We start from the raw sequence: 19,056 nt of genomic DNA, 5'->3' as shown, positions 1-19,056 counted from the left end.
TTAAAAAATATATCAGAAACTAAAGATAAAATTGAAGAACTGCTCAGAGAAGAATGTAAAGTCTTAATTACATTAATAAACAACAAAGAACAAAACAAATGAATTAAAAATTCAAGAAATTAGAAAAAATAAATCGAAAGAAGGCATTAACCAATATAAAATAGAAATAAAAGGCTATGGCTATATTCCTGTAGCTGAGAGAATTCCTCTGATCTTCATCTCCCAATCTCTGCTTTAAATTTATTTATTTATTTATTTAGTGTGTGTGTGTGTGTGTGTGTGTGTGTGTGTGAGAGGAAGATCAGCCCTGAGCTAACATCCACGCCAATCCTCCTCTTTTTGCTGAGAAAGACTGGCCCTGAGCTAACATCCGTGCCGATCTTCCTCCACTTTATGTGGGACGTCGCCACAGCACGGCCTGACAAGCAGTGTGTCGGTGCGCCCGGGATCCGAACCCGGGCCGCCAGCAGCGGAGCATGCGCGCTTAACCGCTATGCCACAGGGCCAGCCCCCCAATCTCTGCTTTAGACCTTCTTGCTCTTTTCTAGTTTCTGCAATTACCTTTTGTTTGCTCCTTCCGAGAATTCTCTGTCTGTCTGGTTCTCTCGGTCTGATGACATCACGCTGCTCACAGATCAATCTCGCCTAGCTCTGGTTCTTGGGATCTTGCAACCTACCTAGAGGGCCAACACTGAGCTTCCTCTTGTGTGAGATAGGGACTGAGGATAACTTCTTGAGCCCTTTATTTTGGGGGCTTAAATTTTTCAGGATCCCAAGGAAACAGCCACAGCACAGTGGACTCTGGTAAGTACTCAGTACTTGGAGAGGCCAGCACAGGCTCCTCAGACCTGCCCACTGGGCACCGCCCCCCCCCCCCAACACTTCTAGAATTTGCTGTGAGGATAAGGACAGGCCTGACAGAGATCCAGAGCCTTGCCCATGTGCAGAATTAAGTGCTAACAACTAGGAGCTGTTGCCCTTCAGCTCTCACTAGCAGAGAATCCTGGGGAGCCCTTGCCCATGCCTGTGTTCTCCTTCAGACCTGGCTGTAACCAAGAATATCAGGTTTCATCTTCATGAGAGGAGCAGAACAATCTAGTTCCTAGACTCAAGTTTGGGGGGCACTACACAGGGAGATGCTCAATATTTTTCCCCCAGGTCAACCTCTGGGCATTTTTAGGAAATGCAGAACCATCTGTTTGGTATCTCTGCTCAGTAGCAGATGGCCAGCGATTTCATTGGCATGTTTCTTCCCTGAGGCAAAGGTGATGGGAGTTCTGAGGCCTCAACAGGAGCCAGAGTGAAACCGCCTGCAGGAACAGTGTAGGGTTTCCAAGGAATTGAGATCAAATAGACCACATCCTCCAGACACAAAGAAGTAAGAAATCAATAATAAAAATAATGTAAAAGTAAATACAGACATGTTTGGAAGCTAAAAGGCACATTCCTAAATAATTTTTGGATTAAAGCAGAAATCACAATGGAAATGCAGACTACACAGACTTGAACAACTAATATAAACCAAAGGTATATATATTAAACTTGTGGGATGCAACTAAAGCAGTTTTTAGAAGGAAATTTACAGCTTTAAATGCAATATAAATAGTAAGCACTCAACGAAAGAGGCTTAAAAAATACCCCAACAATAACAGAGTAAACCCCCAAAGGAGGTAGAAGGGGGAAAAAAAAATCAGAAAGTAATGGAAAAAAAAAAAAAATCAATGAAAGCAAAAGCTAGTTCTTTGAAAACTTTAACAAAAGAAATAAACCTTTAGCAAGACCGATCACGAGAAAAAGAGAAGGCACAAATAAAGATTATTAGGAAAGAAAAGGGCAGTGACAGTGAATAAAATAACTTTATGGCAATACATCTGAAGTCAACAATTTTTCTAGAAAAATATAAATTATAAAAATGATGCAAGAAGAAATAGAAAATCTGAATAAGACTAATAAACAATAAAAAATATTGAATCAGTAATGAAAAATCTTTCCCTCCAAAAATATGAGGTCAAGGTACAGTCTCAGAGGACCTCAGGGTGCCATCCAGGACGTAGTACTGTTTGTAAGGGTGGAAAATGGGTAACAACATACATGTCCATCAACAGGAGAATGGCTGAATAAACTGTGGTATATTCATACAACAAAATACTATACAGTAATTAAAATGAAAGAACTTGGCCAATACATATTAACATGAAAAAATGCTAAAAACAATGTCAAGTGGAAAAAGTTGCAGAATGATATGTGCAACTTAGTATCATTTATTACAGCTTAGAAACACCCAAAGCAATACTATATATTGTTTATGCACCCAGACACAGGTAGTGAAAGTATGAAAACATGAGGGCAGGGACTCACACCAAATTCAAGACGCGGTAACCTCTGGGGAGGAGGAAGGAGGATAGCAGGGAGGATAAAGAGGACTTCAACTGTACCTGTAATGTTTTTTTCTTTTCACAAATGAAGCAAAGATGGCAAAGGTTAAGATTTGTTACACAGATGGTAGGTACACATGTGTCTGTCATATTGTTTACTATGTGTCAACATTGTTCTAAGAGCTTTTCATGTGTATCTCTTTTAATCCTCGCAACCTTCCTATAAAAGAGGTATTACCATTATTTCCATTTTATTAATAAAGAAACTGAGGCAAGAGAGGTTAAGAAATTTGCAGATGAGGTTAGTGGTGGTGCTGGAATCTGAACCCAGACAGTCGGCCTCTAGAGCTTGTGCTTCTAACCGCTGAGGCAGAAGAACCAGAATGACTTATCCTGGAGAGGAATGTGGAGAGCTGGTGTAATAACGGCTGGGGCAGACGCCCGTCCACAGTGCTCCTACGGAGGGGCTCCGGTCACACTCATTCCCTCTGTACAGGCCACTCAAAGCAGGGCCAGGACTTGCATCTTTGTTTCCTTAGGACTTTGCACAATGCCTGACACAGAATCAAATGTGTATAAAAAGCACTTGCTCAACAGATGAATGAATAAAGTGTATTCTGGGTTTTTATCCAGAAATAGGGTATTCTGTTGTGAACAACTTCTGGGATAGGACTTAAAGAGCTAATCTCTTCAACTGTCCTGATCTGTGGCTCCTGAATCCTGAGGAACACCCTATGAGTAACTGCCCCAGGTCAAGATTTAAATGTGGCCCTTTCCACAACACCCATCTTCCAATGAATAATCTTGAGGCTGCACATTTCCTTTCTGAGCCTATATTCTTCTCCCTCTTTCCTTATATTCCCAAATCTAACATCGTTTATGTTCATGTTGTCTTCTCTGGTAGAAAGTAAGATGATCTGAAGGCAGAGACACGGTCATATTCATCTCTGAACTTCCCTTCCCCTCTAGTACATAGAACAATATTTGGTATTTAAGTGTCTAGTAAATGTTTATGAAATAACCACCATAAAGAGCATAGTGGTTTTGATTTTAAAACCTCATTGAGGATAAAATTAATACTTTTCCATACTATTCAAAACATTAAAAAAAAAAACCAGTATCTTATTAGTAAACTGTTAAGCAGTGAAGATAAGTCTGGCATTCAGCTACAAGAATCGGATTCTTGTTTTGAGAAAAGGCCTCAAGCCAACCCTGCATCAAAGAGGGAGTCACAAAGAACAGGCTCTTCAACTTGCGGCTGCCATCACAAACCAAAAGCAAATTTCTCACAAGCTTGTATGAAAAGGATGGTTGGCCACATACTATTTTGTTTTGTTTTTTCAGGCACGGCCATACACACAAGCTGTAATCACCATCAGTAATGTGATCTTCTAACTAAAAAGACACAGAGATTATAAGGAATGTTCAATTTTACAACAGGATACTCAGCAGAAAACGTCAAAGGTTTTTCCAGTCCTAAGATCTTATTCCTTCGACGATTCTACTCTATACCCTCCTTTGCTTGCACATACCTCATAGTACCAGAAGAGGGCACCCTTTAGCTAAATTTTACAAAGCCCATTCGTGCTGAAGGAATAATTTCATGAACCATGGCAACTGTACCACAAGAGGCAATAACAAGTAACAGATGTATGGTACTAGGTTTTAAATAATTTTCTAAGATCCATGTCCTATAAATATATTTCAGACAATTTTATCAATTTCTCCTTAGTTAGGAAGAAACAGCAAAGTTGGGTTCTTAATGCCTGAAAATTCTCCAAGTCTCTAGTCAGCACCCTCTCCCATTCCCTACATCAGCTATTTTAAATATCCACCATTCTCTGCACTCGCACGGTATGTTCAACCCACCCTTCTTTCCCTCTCTCCTGAATTCTCTCTCAGCCATTAACAGTGCTCTCTTTTCCTCTCCCTCTATACACACACACACACACACACACACACACGAATCCTCTCCACTCTCTCCTTCCCTGCTGCTATAATGCCTGTAATTTACTTTAAAATTCTTCAGCACACACAGTGCGATATTTGTGTAAGTTTACAGTCCAGGTGCCTCTGATATCCTTACCAGGAATGGACAGGTGCTCAGCTAGGGTTCTTTTTTTTTTTTGTGAGGAAGATCAGCCCTGAGGTAACATCCAGGCTAATCCTCCTCTTTTTGCTGAGGAAGACCGGCTCTGAGCTAACATCTATTGACAATCCTCTTCCTTTTTTTCCCCAAAGCCCCAGTAGATAGTTGTATGTCACAGCTGCACATCCTTCTAGTTGCTGTATGTGGGACGCGGCCTCAGCATGGCCGGAGAAGTGGTGCATCGGTGCGCGCCCAGGATCCCAACCTGGGCTGCCAGCAGCGGAGCGTGTGCACTTAACTGCTAAGCCACGGGGCCGGCCCTCAGCTAGGGTTCTGATAAGGTCATAAGGAAGCCCACGCTCTAGAGGCAGCTACTATAAGTGCTTCCATTATCCATATATATATATATACATTTTTGTGTGTGTGAGGAAGATCAGCCCTGAGCTAACATCCATGCCAACCCTCCTCCTTTTTTATTTATTTTTTTCCTCTTTTCTCCCCAAAGCCCCAGTAGATAGTTGTATGTCACAGCTGCACATCCCTCTAGTTGCTGTATGTGGGACGCTGCCTCAGCATGGCAGGAGAAGCGGTGCATCGGTGCGCGCCCAGGATCCAAACCCGGGCCGCCAGTAGCAGAGTGCACGCACTTAACCACTAAGCCATGGGGCCAGCCCCCCATTATCTATATTTTAATGAAGATTGATCTATTTCTGAGATTTTATTAACAAATTAGGACTTAACATGCGAAACTTGTGGCTTACTATTTATTTAAATAGCATGGTGAATGTTAGAAGGACTATCATTGGAAAAATTAAAGGTATTTAAGATATGTGGATTGGCTAAAATATGAGATTCCCTACCCTTTCACAAAGAGGCTATAAGAACCAGTCAACCTTTATCTTCAGGGAGGTACCCAGAGCTTTTACAACAGAGGTTCTCAAACTTGAGGGAGCTTCAGAACTCCTATAGGTCTGGTTAAAACACAGACAGCTGGACCCCAGTCTCAGAGTTTCTGACTCAGTAGGTTTTAGGTGGGGCTGAAAATTTTCATTTGTAGCAAGTTGACAGGTAATACTGATGCTGCTGGTCAAAGAGACCACATTTTGAGAATCACTGGTTCACAATTTCTGGTTGCCTGATTCTAATTATAAGGTTAACGGAAGCCTGCCTCTGGAGTATCATTGCCTCTGCCTTGAGTAAATCTTTCATGCAAATTGACAGAGCACCTAAACTGACAGAATTAGAACTTTAATGAGTATACAGACTGATTATATGAAATGTTTTGTGACTGCCTGTAAATAAATACGTGCTGAATAAATGCCTATATGGTAGTAGAAATCATTTTCATTATAACCTAGTAATAAGGTTGTGTGGGCATAGTTAATCCTCGCCTATATGAAACATTTTCAGTGGTTACCATTATCTTTCAAAATAGAATATAAGGAGCATGTATGACCAAACTAGATTAGGTCAATTTAAAACAATTTCTCAGCCAAAAGGTGAAACAACCCAAGGGTCCATCAATGGATGAGTGGATAAACAAAATTTGATATATCTGTACAATGGAATATTACTCAGCCTTAAAAAAGGAAGGAAGTTCTGACACAAGCTACAATGTGGATGAACCTTGAGGACATTATGCTAAGTGAAATAAGCCAGTCACAAAAAAACAAATACTGTATGATTTCACTTATATGAGGTCTCTAAAGTAGTCAAACTCAAGAAACAGAAAGTAGAATGGTGGTTGCCAAGAGCTGGGAGGGAGGGAAAATAGGAAGTTGTTGTTTAATGAGTACAGCTTCAGTTTTGCAAGACGAAAGTTACAGAGACTGGTTGCACAACAGTGTGAACATACTTAACACCACTGAAATGTACACTTCACAATGGTTAAGATGCACTATGGAAAATAGTATGGAAGTTCCTCAAGATATGAAAAACAAAACTACCCTATGATTCAGCAATCCTACTTCTGGGTATATATCCAAAAGAAATAAAATCATGATCTCAAAGAAATATCTGTACTCCCATGTTCATTGCAGCATTATTTACAATAGCCAAGATATGGAAACAACCTAAGAGTCCATCAATGGATGAATGGATAAAGAAAATGTGGTATATATGTATACATAATGAAATATAATTTAACCTTAAAAAAGGAGAAAGTCCTGTCATTTGCGACATGGGTGAACCTGGCGGGCATTATGCTAAGTGAGACAAGCAAGACAGAGAAAGACAAATACTGCATTGTATCACTTATATGTGGAATCTAAAAAAAAAAAAAGTTGAACTCATAGAAACAGAGAGTAGAAAAGTGGTTTCCAGGGGAGATAGGGAGAAGATGGTAAAAGGGTACAAACTTTCAGTTACAAGATGAATAAAGTCTGAGGATCTCACGTATAACATGGTGACTATAGTTGATAACACTGAATTTGTATAATTAAATTCGCTAAGAGAGTAGAACTCAAACGTTCTCGAAAAAGGTAAGTCAAAAAAGGTAAATATGTTAGGTAATGAATGTGTTAATTAACTCAAAGGGGGGAACCCTTTCACAGTGTATACATATATCAAATCATCATGTTGTATACTTTAAACATCTTACAATTTTATTTGTCAATTATATCTCAATAAAGCTGGAAAAAAGTAATAAACTGAAAAACAAAAATGGTTAAGATGGTAAATGTTATATGTATTTTACCACAATTTAAAAAAATTACAACCAAACCAAAACCAACTATTTCCTAGCACAGTTTCTAGCAACAGTAGTCTATACTCGCTGCCCACATTTATCTCCTCCCATCCAAACCTAACCTAACGCATTTTGACTTTTGACCCTATTACATTTTGCAAATACTCATAGCACTTTTAACAATGAACTCTGAATTGCAAATTTCAGTTCTTATATTATTTAACCTCTCTTTAGCATTAGTCCTTGTTGACCACACTGCTTGAAAACTCTTTTCTAATGGCTTCTCTCCTGTTTTTCTCCTACTTCTTGGCCACTCCTCATGAGTCTTCTCCGTGGAGTTCTCTTCCGTTCTCACAATCATAAATATTGTTGTTTTCCAGGATTTTGTTCTACTTTCTTTGGGTTCTCTGTTATACCATCACAGGTGACATTTACTCCTATGGCTCTCATGAACCTCTATCCTTGAGCAGATCTTTCTCCGGAGCCAAATATCTAAGTGCCTCCTGGACATCTCTTGTCTACAAGTACTTCATCCTCAACCTATCCAACACCATCTCCCACCTTCCTCTCCCCACAGGGTCGTCCTCCTTTATTCCCTACCTCACTGAAAGGTGCCACCATCTCCCCAGGCATTGGAGGGAGGAAGCAGTGAGTTGTTCTAAACTTCTCCTTCCTCCTCATCTCCCCACATTCAACTGGTCACCAACTGCTGGCGATCAAATTCTTTCCTTAATATCTTTTGAAGCTATTTCTTCCCCTCCATCCCTGCTGCCAATGCCATGGTTTAAGTCCTCACAACTTGTGCCTGGATTACTAATACAACCATAAAACTGGTCTCCCTGCTTGTGATATTTCCTATCCAATCTACCCTCTACACTATAACTAGTGAAATTCTTCTGAAACATAAATCTGATGACTCACTTCCCTGCTTAAAAACTTCCATGACTCTTGACTGCCCTGGGATAAAAGGTAAACTCCTTAACATGACATACAAGGTCTTTTATGATTTTGACTCTGCTAACTTGACCTCTGTAAAGTGTCCTTCATACTCTCTGCACTAGCCATGCAGTTTCTGGAATGTAGCATTATTTCATATCTTCTGCCTGCAATGCTCAATTCTTCAAAATCCAGCTCAGCTGTAACCTCTTCCAGAACATCTTCTGGTACCTTCTCAGATAAGATTGCCCAGTAAAATATTGCATGGGACATACTTATACTGAAAAATTATTCACTGTTTATTGGCAATATTTGGGACATAGTTATACCCCCCAAAATAAACTCATTGTTTTATTTATTTATTTATTTATTTATTTATTTATTTAGGTGAGGAAGATCAGCCCTGAGCTAACACCTGTGCCCATCTTCCTTTACTCTATGTGGGATGCCTGCCACAGCATGGCTTGATGAGCGGTGTGTCAGTCCACAGCCAGGATCCGAACCTGCAAACCACAGGCCGAAGCGGAGCATGCAAACTTAACCACTACGCAACCAGGCCGGCCCCTCATTCTTTATTTTAAATTGAAATTTAACTGGGCATCCTGTTTTGGTTTTGTTTTTTGCTAAATCTAGCAACCCTGCTCCCAGTCTCAATTGTGTGTTTGTTTATTTTTCCATATCCTCTACTAGTCTGTAAGCATCTTCAGAGCGAGGACATGTCTTATTTCTGTATCTCCAGGTTCTAGCACAGTGCTAGTAAGCACATAACTAAAATAATATGGTGTTTTATTGCTGGCTTGTTCCTTCTAAGTTTTATTGCTGGCTTGTTCCTTCTAAGCTGGCTTTAACCCTCTGTCTCTTTATTGTTTCTCAGGAATGATGCTATTGATAACAGACTACAGTAAATATCACATTATATAAGACTATACTTTTCTTAAAAGGAAAAATTTAAGCTTCTACTTTAAAAACAGTATGTTCCAAGTGGATTGGTTCTGTATATTTTAAAAATATAGAATAATATGGGGCCGGCCCCGTGGCTTGGTGGTTAAGTGCACGCGCTCCGATGCTGGCGGCCCGGGTTCAGATCCCGGGTGCGCACTGAGGCACCACTTCTCCGTTCATCCTGGGGCCGAGTCCCACATACAGCAACTGGAAGGATGTGCAGCTATGACATACAACTATCTACTGGGGCTTTGGGGGGAAAAAATAAAGAAATAAAATCTTTAAAAATATAGAATAATAGCACAAATGAACCTCTAGAGTCAAATAATATCGATCCTAAGTAAATGCAAAGCTAAATGAAATCATTAGTTACGTATCACTATCTAATTGAAAACATGGTTCTAAATATCTTAAATTTAGTATATGTTAAGCTAGCTGTTTTAAGCAACAAACCATTATCTCTAGAAATTAAATCTTTTTTTTTGTTTTTGGTGAGGAAGATCAACCCTGAGCTAACATCCATGCCAATCCTCCTCTTTTTGCTGAGGAAGACCGGCCCTGAGCTAACATCTACCGCCAATCTTCCTCCTTTTGTTCTCCCCTTTTTCTCCCCAAAGCCCCAGTTGATATTTGTATGTCATAGTTGCACATCCTCCTAGTTACTGTATGTGGGATGCCGCCACAGCATGGCCTGACAAGCGGTACATCGGTGGGCGCCCGGGATCCGAACCCGGGCCGCCAGTAGCAGAGCGCACGCACTTAACCGCTAAGCCACAGGGCCGGCCCCTAGAAATTAAATCTTAAAAGAGACTGTAATAATATTTAGAGGCTCTTTCATTTTTTAATGCTTCCATTTTAAAGCATGTGCTCATGTAACAGTCACAAAGGTTCACCAGAATGGCACAGTGAGTGATTCCTCATTATTATCCAGGTAGAACCTCAGAACACTCTCGATCACAGAGGAACATACCAGAAATATCTATATTAAACAATGTTGTCCTGAAAAATGTATAGAAGAGAAATTTCTGTCCGTCTCCCCCGACCCTTTTTTCCTTTTTAAAAAACCCAGCAAACTACAGAGTCAAACTGTGCAAAATTTCCTTATGGTTAGGCACCAAATAGTACTTGCTGAAATAATGAGTGAATTAGTGATTTCTATATCAGAGAAAATGTACAATGAATTATACAACATATTATAATTAGCTTGGTGGAAAAAAGAAAGAAGCATAACTGGAAAAAAATGGATCCTTCCAAGCACATCTAATTAGGGTTAGTTAGCAGTTGCCCTGAGTTTCAGAGAGCTGCCTTTAAACAAAGAAGAGCAGTACTCAGTTCCCATTCCTCACAACTTCCACAAGTTAACCTTGGCTTCCGATGGTGCACCGCCTCCACTCCATTTCCCTTCTCAGAGTTTTAAAAGCCTATTATGCATTTCACTGGAATCAAGCTCTAAATAATGGATGTGACAGTAAAATTTCCATACTTTCATTAAAAACTGAAAACAAGAAACTTGAATTCAAATTGCAAGTCAATGTACAAGGTGCAAAATTAATCTCAGTTTTGGCTCCTGGCTTCCTAGAAGCTTAGATAAGTTAAGAATCTCAACATCTTTTAACAAAAATTATTCATTGATTAGAGAAAACATCTCAGGGAAATAATACTAATATTCTACAGTGATCTCCAATGTTGAAATAAGAAATATACTTGATTGCTAAATTAGACTAATTCACACACAGTACATAATTTATATGAAATACATACCTGATTTGTTCAACATTCTACGTTTGTTTTTAAAATTTTTTATAAAAAGACAAAAGAGGAAACTATATTAATTTACAGGCAGCCAAAAGGCCCTACGACCAAGGCTGTGGTTCAGTGGCTACTAATGCATAGTTCTGGGAATTATCAGATCTAAGATTAATCTGTATCCTGCTCTTCGGGATAAAAGTGCTAAGGGAAGTCCTTCTTCCCAAATTCTTTCTATTACATAACGCCCTGTAGTAATGCCCTGCAGAAGTTCTGTCTGCTCTATGAGGCCTTTCTCTACTGTTCTACCCCCAGAGACCTCTCTCTTCGTTAAAGCCTTCTTTCTTGAAATTTTTGTAGTACAACTATTTGTAGTACAAACTAAATCATTTTAACCTGATGTGAAGGTTTTTGGATGTGCCAAGTTGGCAAGGCTACAGTCCCCAGTAATGAAGCAAACAATAATCTAGGTTTTGCGGTGAAGGTATTTTGTAGATGTGATTAAAGTCCTTAATCAATTGACTTTCAGAGACAGTCTCCTAGATAATCTGGGTGGGCCTGATTCAATTAGTTGAAGGGTCTTAAAAGAATTGCTGAGGCTTCTCTGATGAAGAAGAAATTCTGTCTGTGGAAAGCAGCTTCAGCCCTTGCCCACGTGTTCCAGCCTGTCCTTCTTAACAGCCTATTCTGTGGATTTCGGACTTGTCTAGCTAGCTCCCATAACTGGGTAAGCCAATTCCTTGCAATAAATCTCTCTTTTTAAAAAAATTGAGATACAATTGACATACAGCATTATATTAGTTTCAGGTGTACAATATAATGATTTGTTATTTGTATATATTGTGAAATGATCACCATAATAAGTCTAGTTAACATCCATCACCACACATAGTTACAAATTTTTTTTCTTGTGATAACTTTTAAGATCTACTCTTAGCAACTTTCAAATATACAAGATAGTATTATTAACTACAGTCACCATGCTGTACTTTACATTACATCCTCGTGAATTATTTATTTTATAACTGGAAATTTGTTCCTTTTGACCCCCTTCACCTATTTTTCCCACCCACCAACCCCCACCTCTGGCAACCACCAATCTGTTCTCTGTGTCTCTGAGCTCATTGTTTTTTTCTTTTTTTTAGATTGCACATATAAGTGAGATCATACAGTATTTGTCTTTCTCTCTCTGACTTATTTCACTTAGCATAATGCCCTCAAAGTCCATCTGTGTTGTTATGAATAAGATTGAAAAACATATAATAAATAATAAATCCCTTAATATATATTTCTTATTGGTTCTGCTTCTCTACTTGAACCCTGATTGATACAACTGACCATATAATGTCGTATGTATATGTATATGTCTTATCTTCCCAGTCAGACTCAAAGGCATAAACTTGAGAAAATAATCACAATAATTTATTGAGCACTTACTATGTGTCAGGCACAGTGTTAAGCCTTTCCATACATGAACTCATTTTATCCTCACAACCACCTGATGAGACATATAGTATTATTAATCCCCATTTTACAGAAGCTAAATAACTTGCCCCTGCTTATACAGCTAAGGAATGGCAAAGCTCAAACTCGAACCTGAAGCTCTTTTATTCCAATGTTTGTGCTCTTAACCACTACAACAGACATGAGCCCTCACACACATATGGAGGGAGAAGGAAAAAGACAGAGACAGAGATATACAGAGAGGAAAACTATGTAAGCCGAGATAGCCTACAATTTTTAAACATAAGTAACTGCTTATCACATTCTGTTGATCACCTGTCATCCCTAACTCCTAAACAATGATCTTAGCTTGGAAGCAATGCTCTAAATGGGACAGCCACAGCAATCTTCTGGGGGAATTTCTGAATTACAATGTTATGGTCACAGCAACAGCGAGTGCCAGGGTGCTTGTCCCAGGCCAAATGAAATCAAGTCAAGGTCTTGAGAACCTTCCCTGTATTTAACAGACATGTCAGAGTGTCATTCAGTGATAGAGGGCCAGCTTAATTGGTTCAATTCCACTTATCCTCATAAAATCTGTGATGTGGGTAGGGCAGAGCTACTTTTCTCATCTGTACAATGGATTTAACAGCAAGTGAAGAAGTGAAGTCACTTACTCAACATCACACAGTACATCACAAGAAAGGGTAATCCTCCTTACCTTTACCTGTGCTTTGACTTCAGCCTAGTTATTTTTTCCAATAAACTAACACGATATGGTTGAGCTACTGGTAATCAAGAAGTTAGTCATACTTGGAGGACTGTACTATTAATATCCAAGATTTTAAAATGTACGTGACATGACTAAAGTAATGAGACATATTTTGATAAGTCACACATTAAACCAACCATATTTCCCAAGCTTGCTCCCCTCTTTAGGCATTTGTACTCACTGGCCTTTCTTCTTATATGCTTTTTGCCTGGAAAGTCACACAAGTGCTTCCTTTTCATCAGGTTCCAATTCAAAATGCCATCTTCTCAGGGAAGACTTTTCGAATCACTCTGGTTAAGGTAGCACACCCTAGCCATTTTCTCCTAAATATCGCTATTATATCCTTTCTCATTGCACTTGTCAGTACCTGAAGTAATTTATTTATTTGTTTTTGTTTTTATTATACTGTTTACAAGAATATAAACTCCTTAAGACATGGACTCTGTATATCTGGCTCTTCACCGTATTGCCAGCACCTAGAATTATGACTGACATGTAGGAGGTGGTCAGTAATTATCTGTTGACAGATACCTCTTCTAAAATGGATTATACTTCTTATGTTATGTGATTGTTATGTGACAGTAATTACCTTGAATATAAATATTAAATGATTAAAAATAGGAAAAAAAGAACTAGAGGGAAGTTAAAAGCCAAACTGCCAACTTTCAAAGGGAAGAAAAGAATCCACGTTGTTAAACTTCAGCAAATAATATTTGTAGGGCCTCTTTTGGACCTTCTATGTCTATTTATAATCTTTCTTAGTTCACAAAGATGAAACTGACTGAGCATTTTGAAGGAAATCTGTTTAGAGTTTATACACAGGATGCTGTAATTGTTTGGCAAGCATGTTTTTGCTAAATGTGGTTTTGAGATAATGCAGTTTTATATTTTTATATCCCAAACTGAAAATCAGCCATCTTACTATATGCTCTGGGTTAAGTTCAGTCCACTTAAATAAAAGAACAATCTATGCAGTAATACAGAGAGAAAGAGACAATCAGTTTAGACTCCATGTTTCAAAAGCAGGAATTAGTAGGACCAGAAAAAGTATGTGTAGATATTGCCATAATTTATGAAAAGGCCAGACAATTACTAAGGCAGATATTGCAAAACAGAAACATGGGAGAAACAAATTTAAAAGGTATCACGTTTCAAGCCAGTAAGGGCTGATTTACACTTTAAAAAGAGGTATAGTCTGTGTAATACAAAACTTACATGAATATATATAGCCATGGTTTTTCCTCTAAACATCCCCCTTTTTAGAATTAGCATATTTGCATGAATGTTTTCCTATTCTTTTACTTTCAATCTATCTGTATCTTTATATTTTATATGTGCCTCTTGTAAATATAATACAGTTGTTTTTTAATTTTAATATAGTCTGACAATCTTTGTCTTTTTACTGAAGCATTTGGTCCATTTACACTTAATGTAATTACCAAAATATTTGGGTTTAAATATACTACAGTCAACGCCATGGTAAGCCACCTGTATCTCCTCCAGAACTGAAGCAGTTATTCCCTCAGCTGCTGGGCATATAGGTAGTCAACAGCTCTCAGCTGAATCCTTCTTTGGGACTTGCCTTCTGCTAGAATACAGCCTTACCCAAGGTCATGTCCCCTTGAGGAGGGTTGGGGAGGGTGGAAATATGCACTGAATGACTGGCCAATGAGGAGGTATAAAGGCCTGGACCTTTGCAAGGCCATCCCAGCTTGAGTTCCCTATAGAACTGACTGAGGTCTTTGTTTCCACTGCATTGCAGTTTAACTTTTCCCTCCAGTCTATCCTTCTTCCTTACTCCCCGACAGACCTAAGAGCCCATCCCAATAAACTTCCTGCAGGCAAATCTCAGTCTCTGAGTCTGTTTCCCAGGGAATTCAATTTGTGACATCTATCATCTTATTGTGTGCTGTCTACTTCTCCTGCCTTTATGTTTCTTTTTCTTTATGTTCTTGCCTTCTTTAGGACTGAGTATTCTTTTATTATTCCATTTTTCCTATATTAGTTTGGAAATGGTACACTCTTCTATTCCAGAGGCTACCCCAGAAATAACAATATGCATACTTGAATTAGCAAAGTCTAAAGTTAATTGACTGATACTTTTATCCTATTCTGCAATAAAAGGATCTTAGACATTTCAACTCCCTTTATCCTTCTCCCAATTTATATGTAACTGTTATTCTAGGTGCCTCATATAAGTGGAATCATACGATATGTGTCCTTTTGTGTCTGGCTTATATCATTTAGCATAATTTTTTCAAGGTTCATCCATGTTGTAGCACGTGTCTGAATTTCACTCTTTTTAAAGGTTGAATAATATTCCATTGTATGTATATACCACATTTTCTTTACGCATTCATCTGTTAATGGACATTAGAGTTGTTCCCACCTTTTGGCTATTGTGAATAATGCTGCTATGAACATTGGTGTGCAAATATCTGTTTGAGTTCCTGCTTTCAATTCTTTCAGGTATATACGTAGAAGTGGAATTCCTGAATCATATGGTAATTCTATATTTAAATTTTTGAGGAACTGCCATATTGTCTTCTTGATTCTCTTAAATACATTTCAATTCTCTGTTGAAATTATCCATTGTTTTATTTATTTTCTCTACCTTTTTTCCTATTTACTTGAATAAGAATATAATTACTTTAAAATCCTTTTTGGATGACTCCAATATCTGGATCATCTGTAGATCTGCTTTTATTGCCCATGTTTATCTCTTGATTTTTGGTCATATCATCTTGTCTTCTGTCATGCCCTGTAATTTTTTACATAATGCCTCCAGAGAGGGTTTCCCTTTCCTCTAGTAGGCAGATATAATGGTGGCTGACCACCTTAACCAGTCAGAAGCTGTGCTGAGTGGAGGCTGGGTTGCACCTCTGCTGAAGCTCAAGCTATTTTTGGCTCATTTCTATTCCAAAAGCATAGCCCTCTAGAATTTTTAACTGAGAGCCTGGGAATTCACACTGGCAGGTTCATAACTCTAGTCTGTATCTTGTGAGACTGCCAAAACGTCTGCTCTGCTTTTCAAAGGCTTTCAAATGAGATTTTTAGTCTCCCATTCTGTAAAGCTCCAGGATTTGGCAAATACCCCAAAGGATAACTGGCTGTATAGTTGAGGTGCCCTTAGTCTTCTATAAAAGCTTGCTGGTTTCTTGTCCCCAGCAGCAGCTCTCTACCAGCACATAATCTTGGTTCTCAGATGCCTGCTCATGCCCAGTATCAGCAAATTCCCCAACGGAAAAAGAGATTACAAAAGTCAGCTCACCTTTCTGAGGTTCTTTTAGCTCACCTTTACTCTTGGAGTTCAGCCCTTTGGGGTCTCAGCCCAGAGCATGGTGTACCAAGGTCCCACTCTTGGTAGGAACTGGACTAGATTTTTGTCTTCCTAGCCCCCTAAGACTGTGTATTTCAGGTTATACATCTCCAGCCAAACACAGCCACAAAAACTTAGGCTCACCTCTCTCGAATCTTATCCTCTCCCAGATCTTGATCAAGTAATTCCTATCTTATTGGCTCATTGAAGGTTTAACATATATTTTAAAAATACTTTTTCTGCTTGCTTTTTAGTTTTAATCACACAATTCCTATGCAATATTAGTACTATCTTAGTACTACCAGTTTTGGTAAGTTTTAATAACATAATTCCCAAATGCAGAGAAATTAGAATTTTCTTAATGTCAGCCTTAAGGAAAAGATACATTTTAGGCTAAGAAAGCTTTCTCATTATTTTCAAGTTTTAGTAAGATAACCATTAAATTATGCTAGAACTATGTTCTGCTTCCATTTCTTATCAATTAAAGTGAAATTAAGTTAAAGGAAAAATAATGAGGTACTTCAACTATACTTCACTCATAATAGAATATGTACTAACATATGCCTTACATTTTGAAGGTTATTGTATTAATGCAAGATAAAAGCATATCTATTTCTTTTTGGCTTAATCTCTGAGAACAGTATTTCTAGCATGACCAGATGATGTTAACAGGTCTTCCTGGAAGAGTTGTGGTGGGAGTGGATTTTTTTCCTCATCAAATATATTTGTTTCTCTGTAGATGCACACTGCATATTAGTATATTAAAGATCTCGAGAAGTCCTCAGTAAAGTCAGCTATTTATCTTTGTTTAACCCTCTGTCTTCAAATATATCTGCCTCGGAAATCTTCTATCCATGGAATACCTTTTAACGTGCCCCAAGGCACCTAATTTGAGAAAGGTGGCCTAGAAGAAGGGAAATAAACATTTCAAATAGTTTTGGTTATTTATACGTTATTATAGTTGATTATATAACTCCTGCTTCTTTCTTCCTCATTAAAGGTGAGCAGGTGAGTTTTGTGTGTTTTTTGTTACTTTTATTAAACTATAACTTTCTTTGTCAGTCTTTTCTGACATAGGGTAGCAGAAAGAGTATGAGCTTTACATAAAGATAGAATTAGGACCAAATTCTGGCTCCAACATAATGGGCAAATTCTTCTCTCTCTTAGTCATTTATTTATTTGTAAAATGGGCTTGTGGGGGCTTTCACAGTATTATTTCAAGTATTAATGACCATGTAAAGTACCCAGTACATTGCCTGGCCCTAGAGATCCTCCTATCTTAAAATTCCTCAAAGATCTGGAATTGCCAATTGGAATGGACATAAGATTCACATCTTTGAATGCTGATTTGGGACTCTTCTCTATTAATTCATTCCCTTGCTTCTTATATTAGTAATTCCTCCCTTGCCCAGTTAAGAGGCTGTAATACTCCTGAGAAATAATATATATATTTTTATGCTGACAGTATGCTAGAGTTAAATTGATTTTATTTTCTTAGAACTTTGGAAAACCTCAGGTCTCCCTGTCTTATGTTCCTGTAACACTTGCTATTGTAATATTTATCTTACCTTGCTGTAATTATTCATTTTCTTCCCTGCTAGACAGTAATTTTGTAAGATCAGGACATCTTGTTCTCTGCTATATGCACACACCTCGCACCACTGGCCTGGGTAAAGAGTAACCCCTCAATAATTATAGAATCTTTAGTAAGTTATAATAATTGGGATCCCAACAATCATTATATATCCAATCATTAGAATAGAAATTAAATAATAAATATACACTTTTTAGGTAAATTTTTGGTTTGACTCTATTTATTCAGGAATGACTCTATTTATTCAAAAGATGTGTTTCAGAAAGGTTGCCTTTAAATAACACTTTCATACTCTAAACATTTAAAAACCCATCTGATTAGAGTAAACTAAACTTCAAGTATATTTGAAAAAAAAAGAATCCCTCTTTGTAATCAGGATGCTGTCAACTAGTCTGTATTATATATTTGGATTTCTGGATATTGGATTTTTCAAAGCGGGGAACACTCCTACTAACATGGTCATATCAAAATGCTAAGAATTTCAACACAACTCTAAGGTCAAATTAACTTTTACTTTTTGAAAATAATTATTAGTAAGTATATAAGCAGTAAATATAATGTATATTAATATAACCTATTAATATAGGTTTTTCCATATACTAGGAAATAAAAAATACTTACTATTATTTTCTTACAGTCCTTTCCTCTGCATAGTTCTGTATAGGTAGAGTATTGCACATATATAATCCAGCTTCCAACAAAAACCACCAACCAGGAAAAGAAAAGATATTTCATTCGCACATATGAGAAGCGAGCCTGTGAGTAAAAGAGCACATAAGAGTCACTCATTCAGAATCAAGTCAGCATTCACTGTCCTAGAACGTGATTTCACCCCCCTTCTTGGAAGAACTCAATATATGTTCTAGGCTTTCATATGGCAATTCTCCTAGAACAAAGTATACTTTCACTGAGCCCCAACAGCACTGGTCTTAGACCAGGAACCTCCTTGGTCCTGCCAAGGAAAAAGGGAACAAAATACCCTTTAAAATGTATAACCTTTCAAATACCACCAGCATCGAAAGCTACTTACTAAGCACGAGCACGTGCACTGTGCTACCCTGTAAGCAGGGCACCCTGTAAGATCAGGTAGAGAGAGACACAATCCAGGTTTACCATGAGCTTACAGAAGACTGCTTCAAATAAGAATCTTAAAG

At 38.1% G+C, this 19,056-nt stretch overlaps 1 protein-coding gene across 2 annotated transcripts in view; it reads right to left on the bottom strand.

Moving 5' to 3' along the window:
- The window catches only part of DIPK1A (divergent protein kinase domain 1A), a 108,936-nt gene that overhangs the window by 14,038 nt on the left and 75,842 nt on the right, over nt 1-19,056 (bottom strand). The window contains exon 2 of one of the 2 annotated variants that reach the window (XM_087447430.1): nt 18,524-18,658. The exons of the other annotated variant lie outside the window; for it this stretch is intronic. Within the exon in view, the coding sequence (XP_087303556.1) occupies nt 18,524-18,658 (135 nt within the window). The remainder of the gene's footprint in view (nt 1-18,523; nt 18,659-19,056) is intronic. 2 annotated transcript variants of the gene reach the window in all.

Source organism: Ceratotherium simum, chromosome 2, assembly GCF_057802395.1.
Source record: "Ceratotherium simum simum isolate JZ-2026a chromosome 2, ASM5780239v1, whole genome shotgun sequence".
Classification (NCBI taxonomy): domain Eukaryota; kingdom Metazoa; phylum Chordata; class Mammalia; order Perissodactyla; family Rhinocerotidae; genus Ceratotherium; species Ceratotherium simum.
Note: the sequence above shows the minus strand (reverse complement) of the source record. Positions and strands in the feature narration are given on the sequence as shown.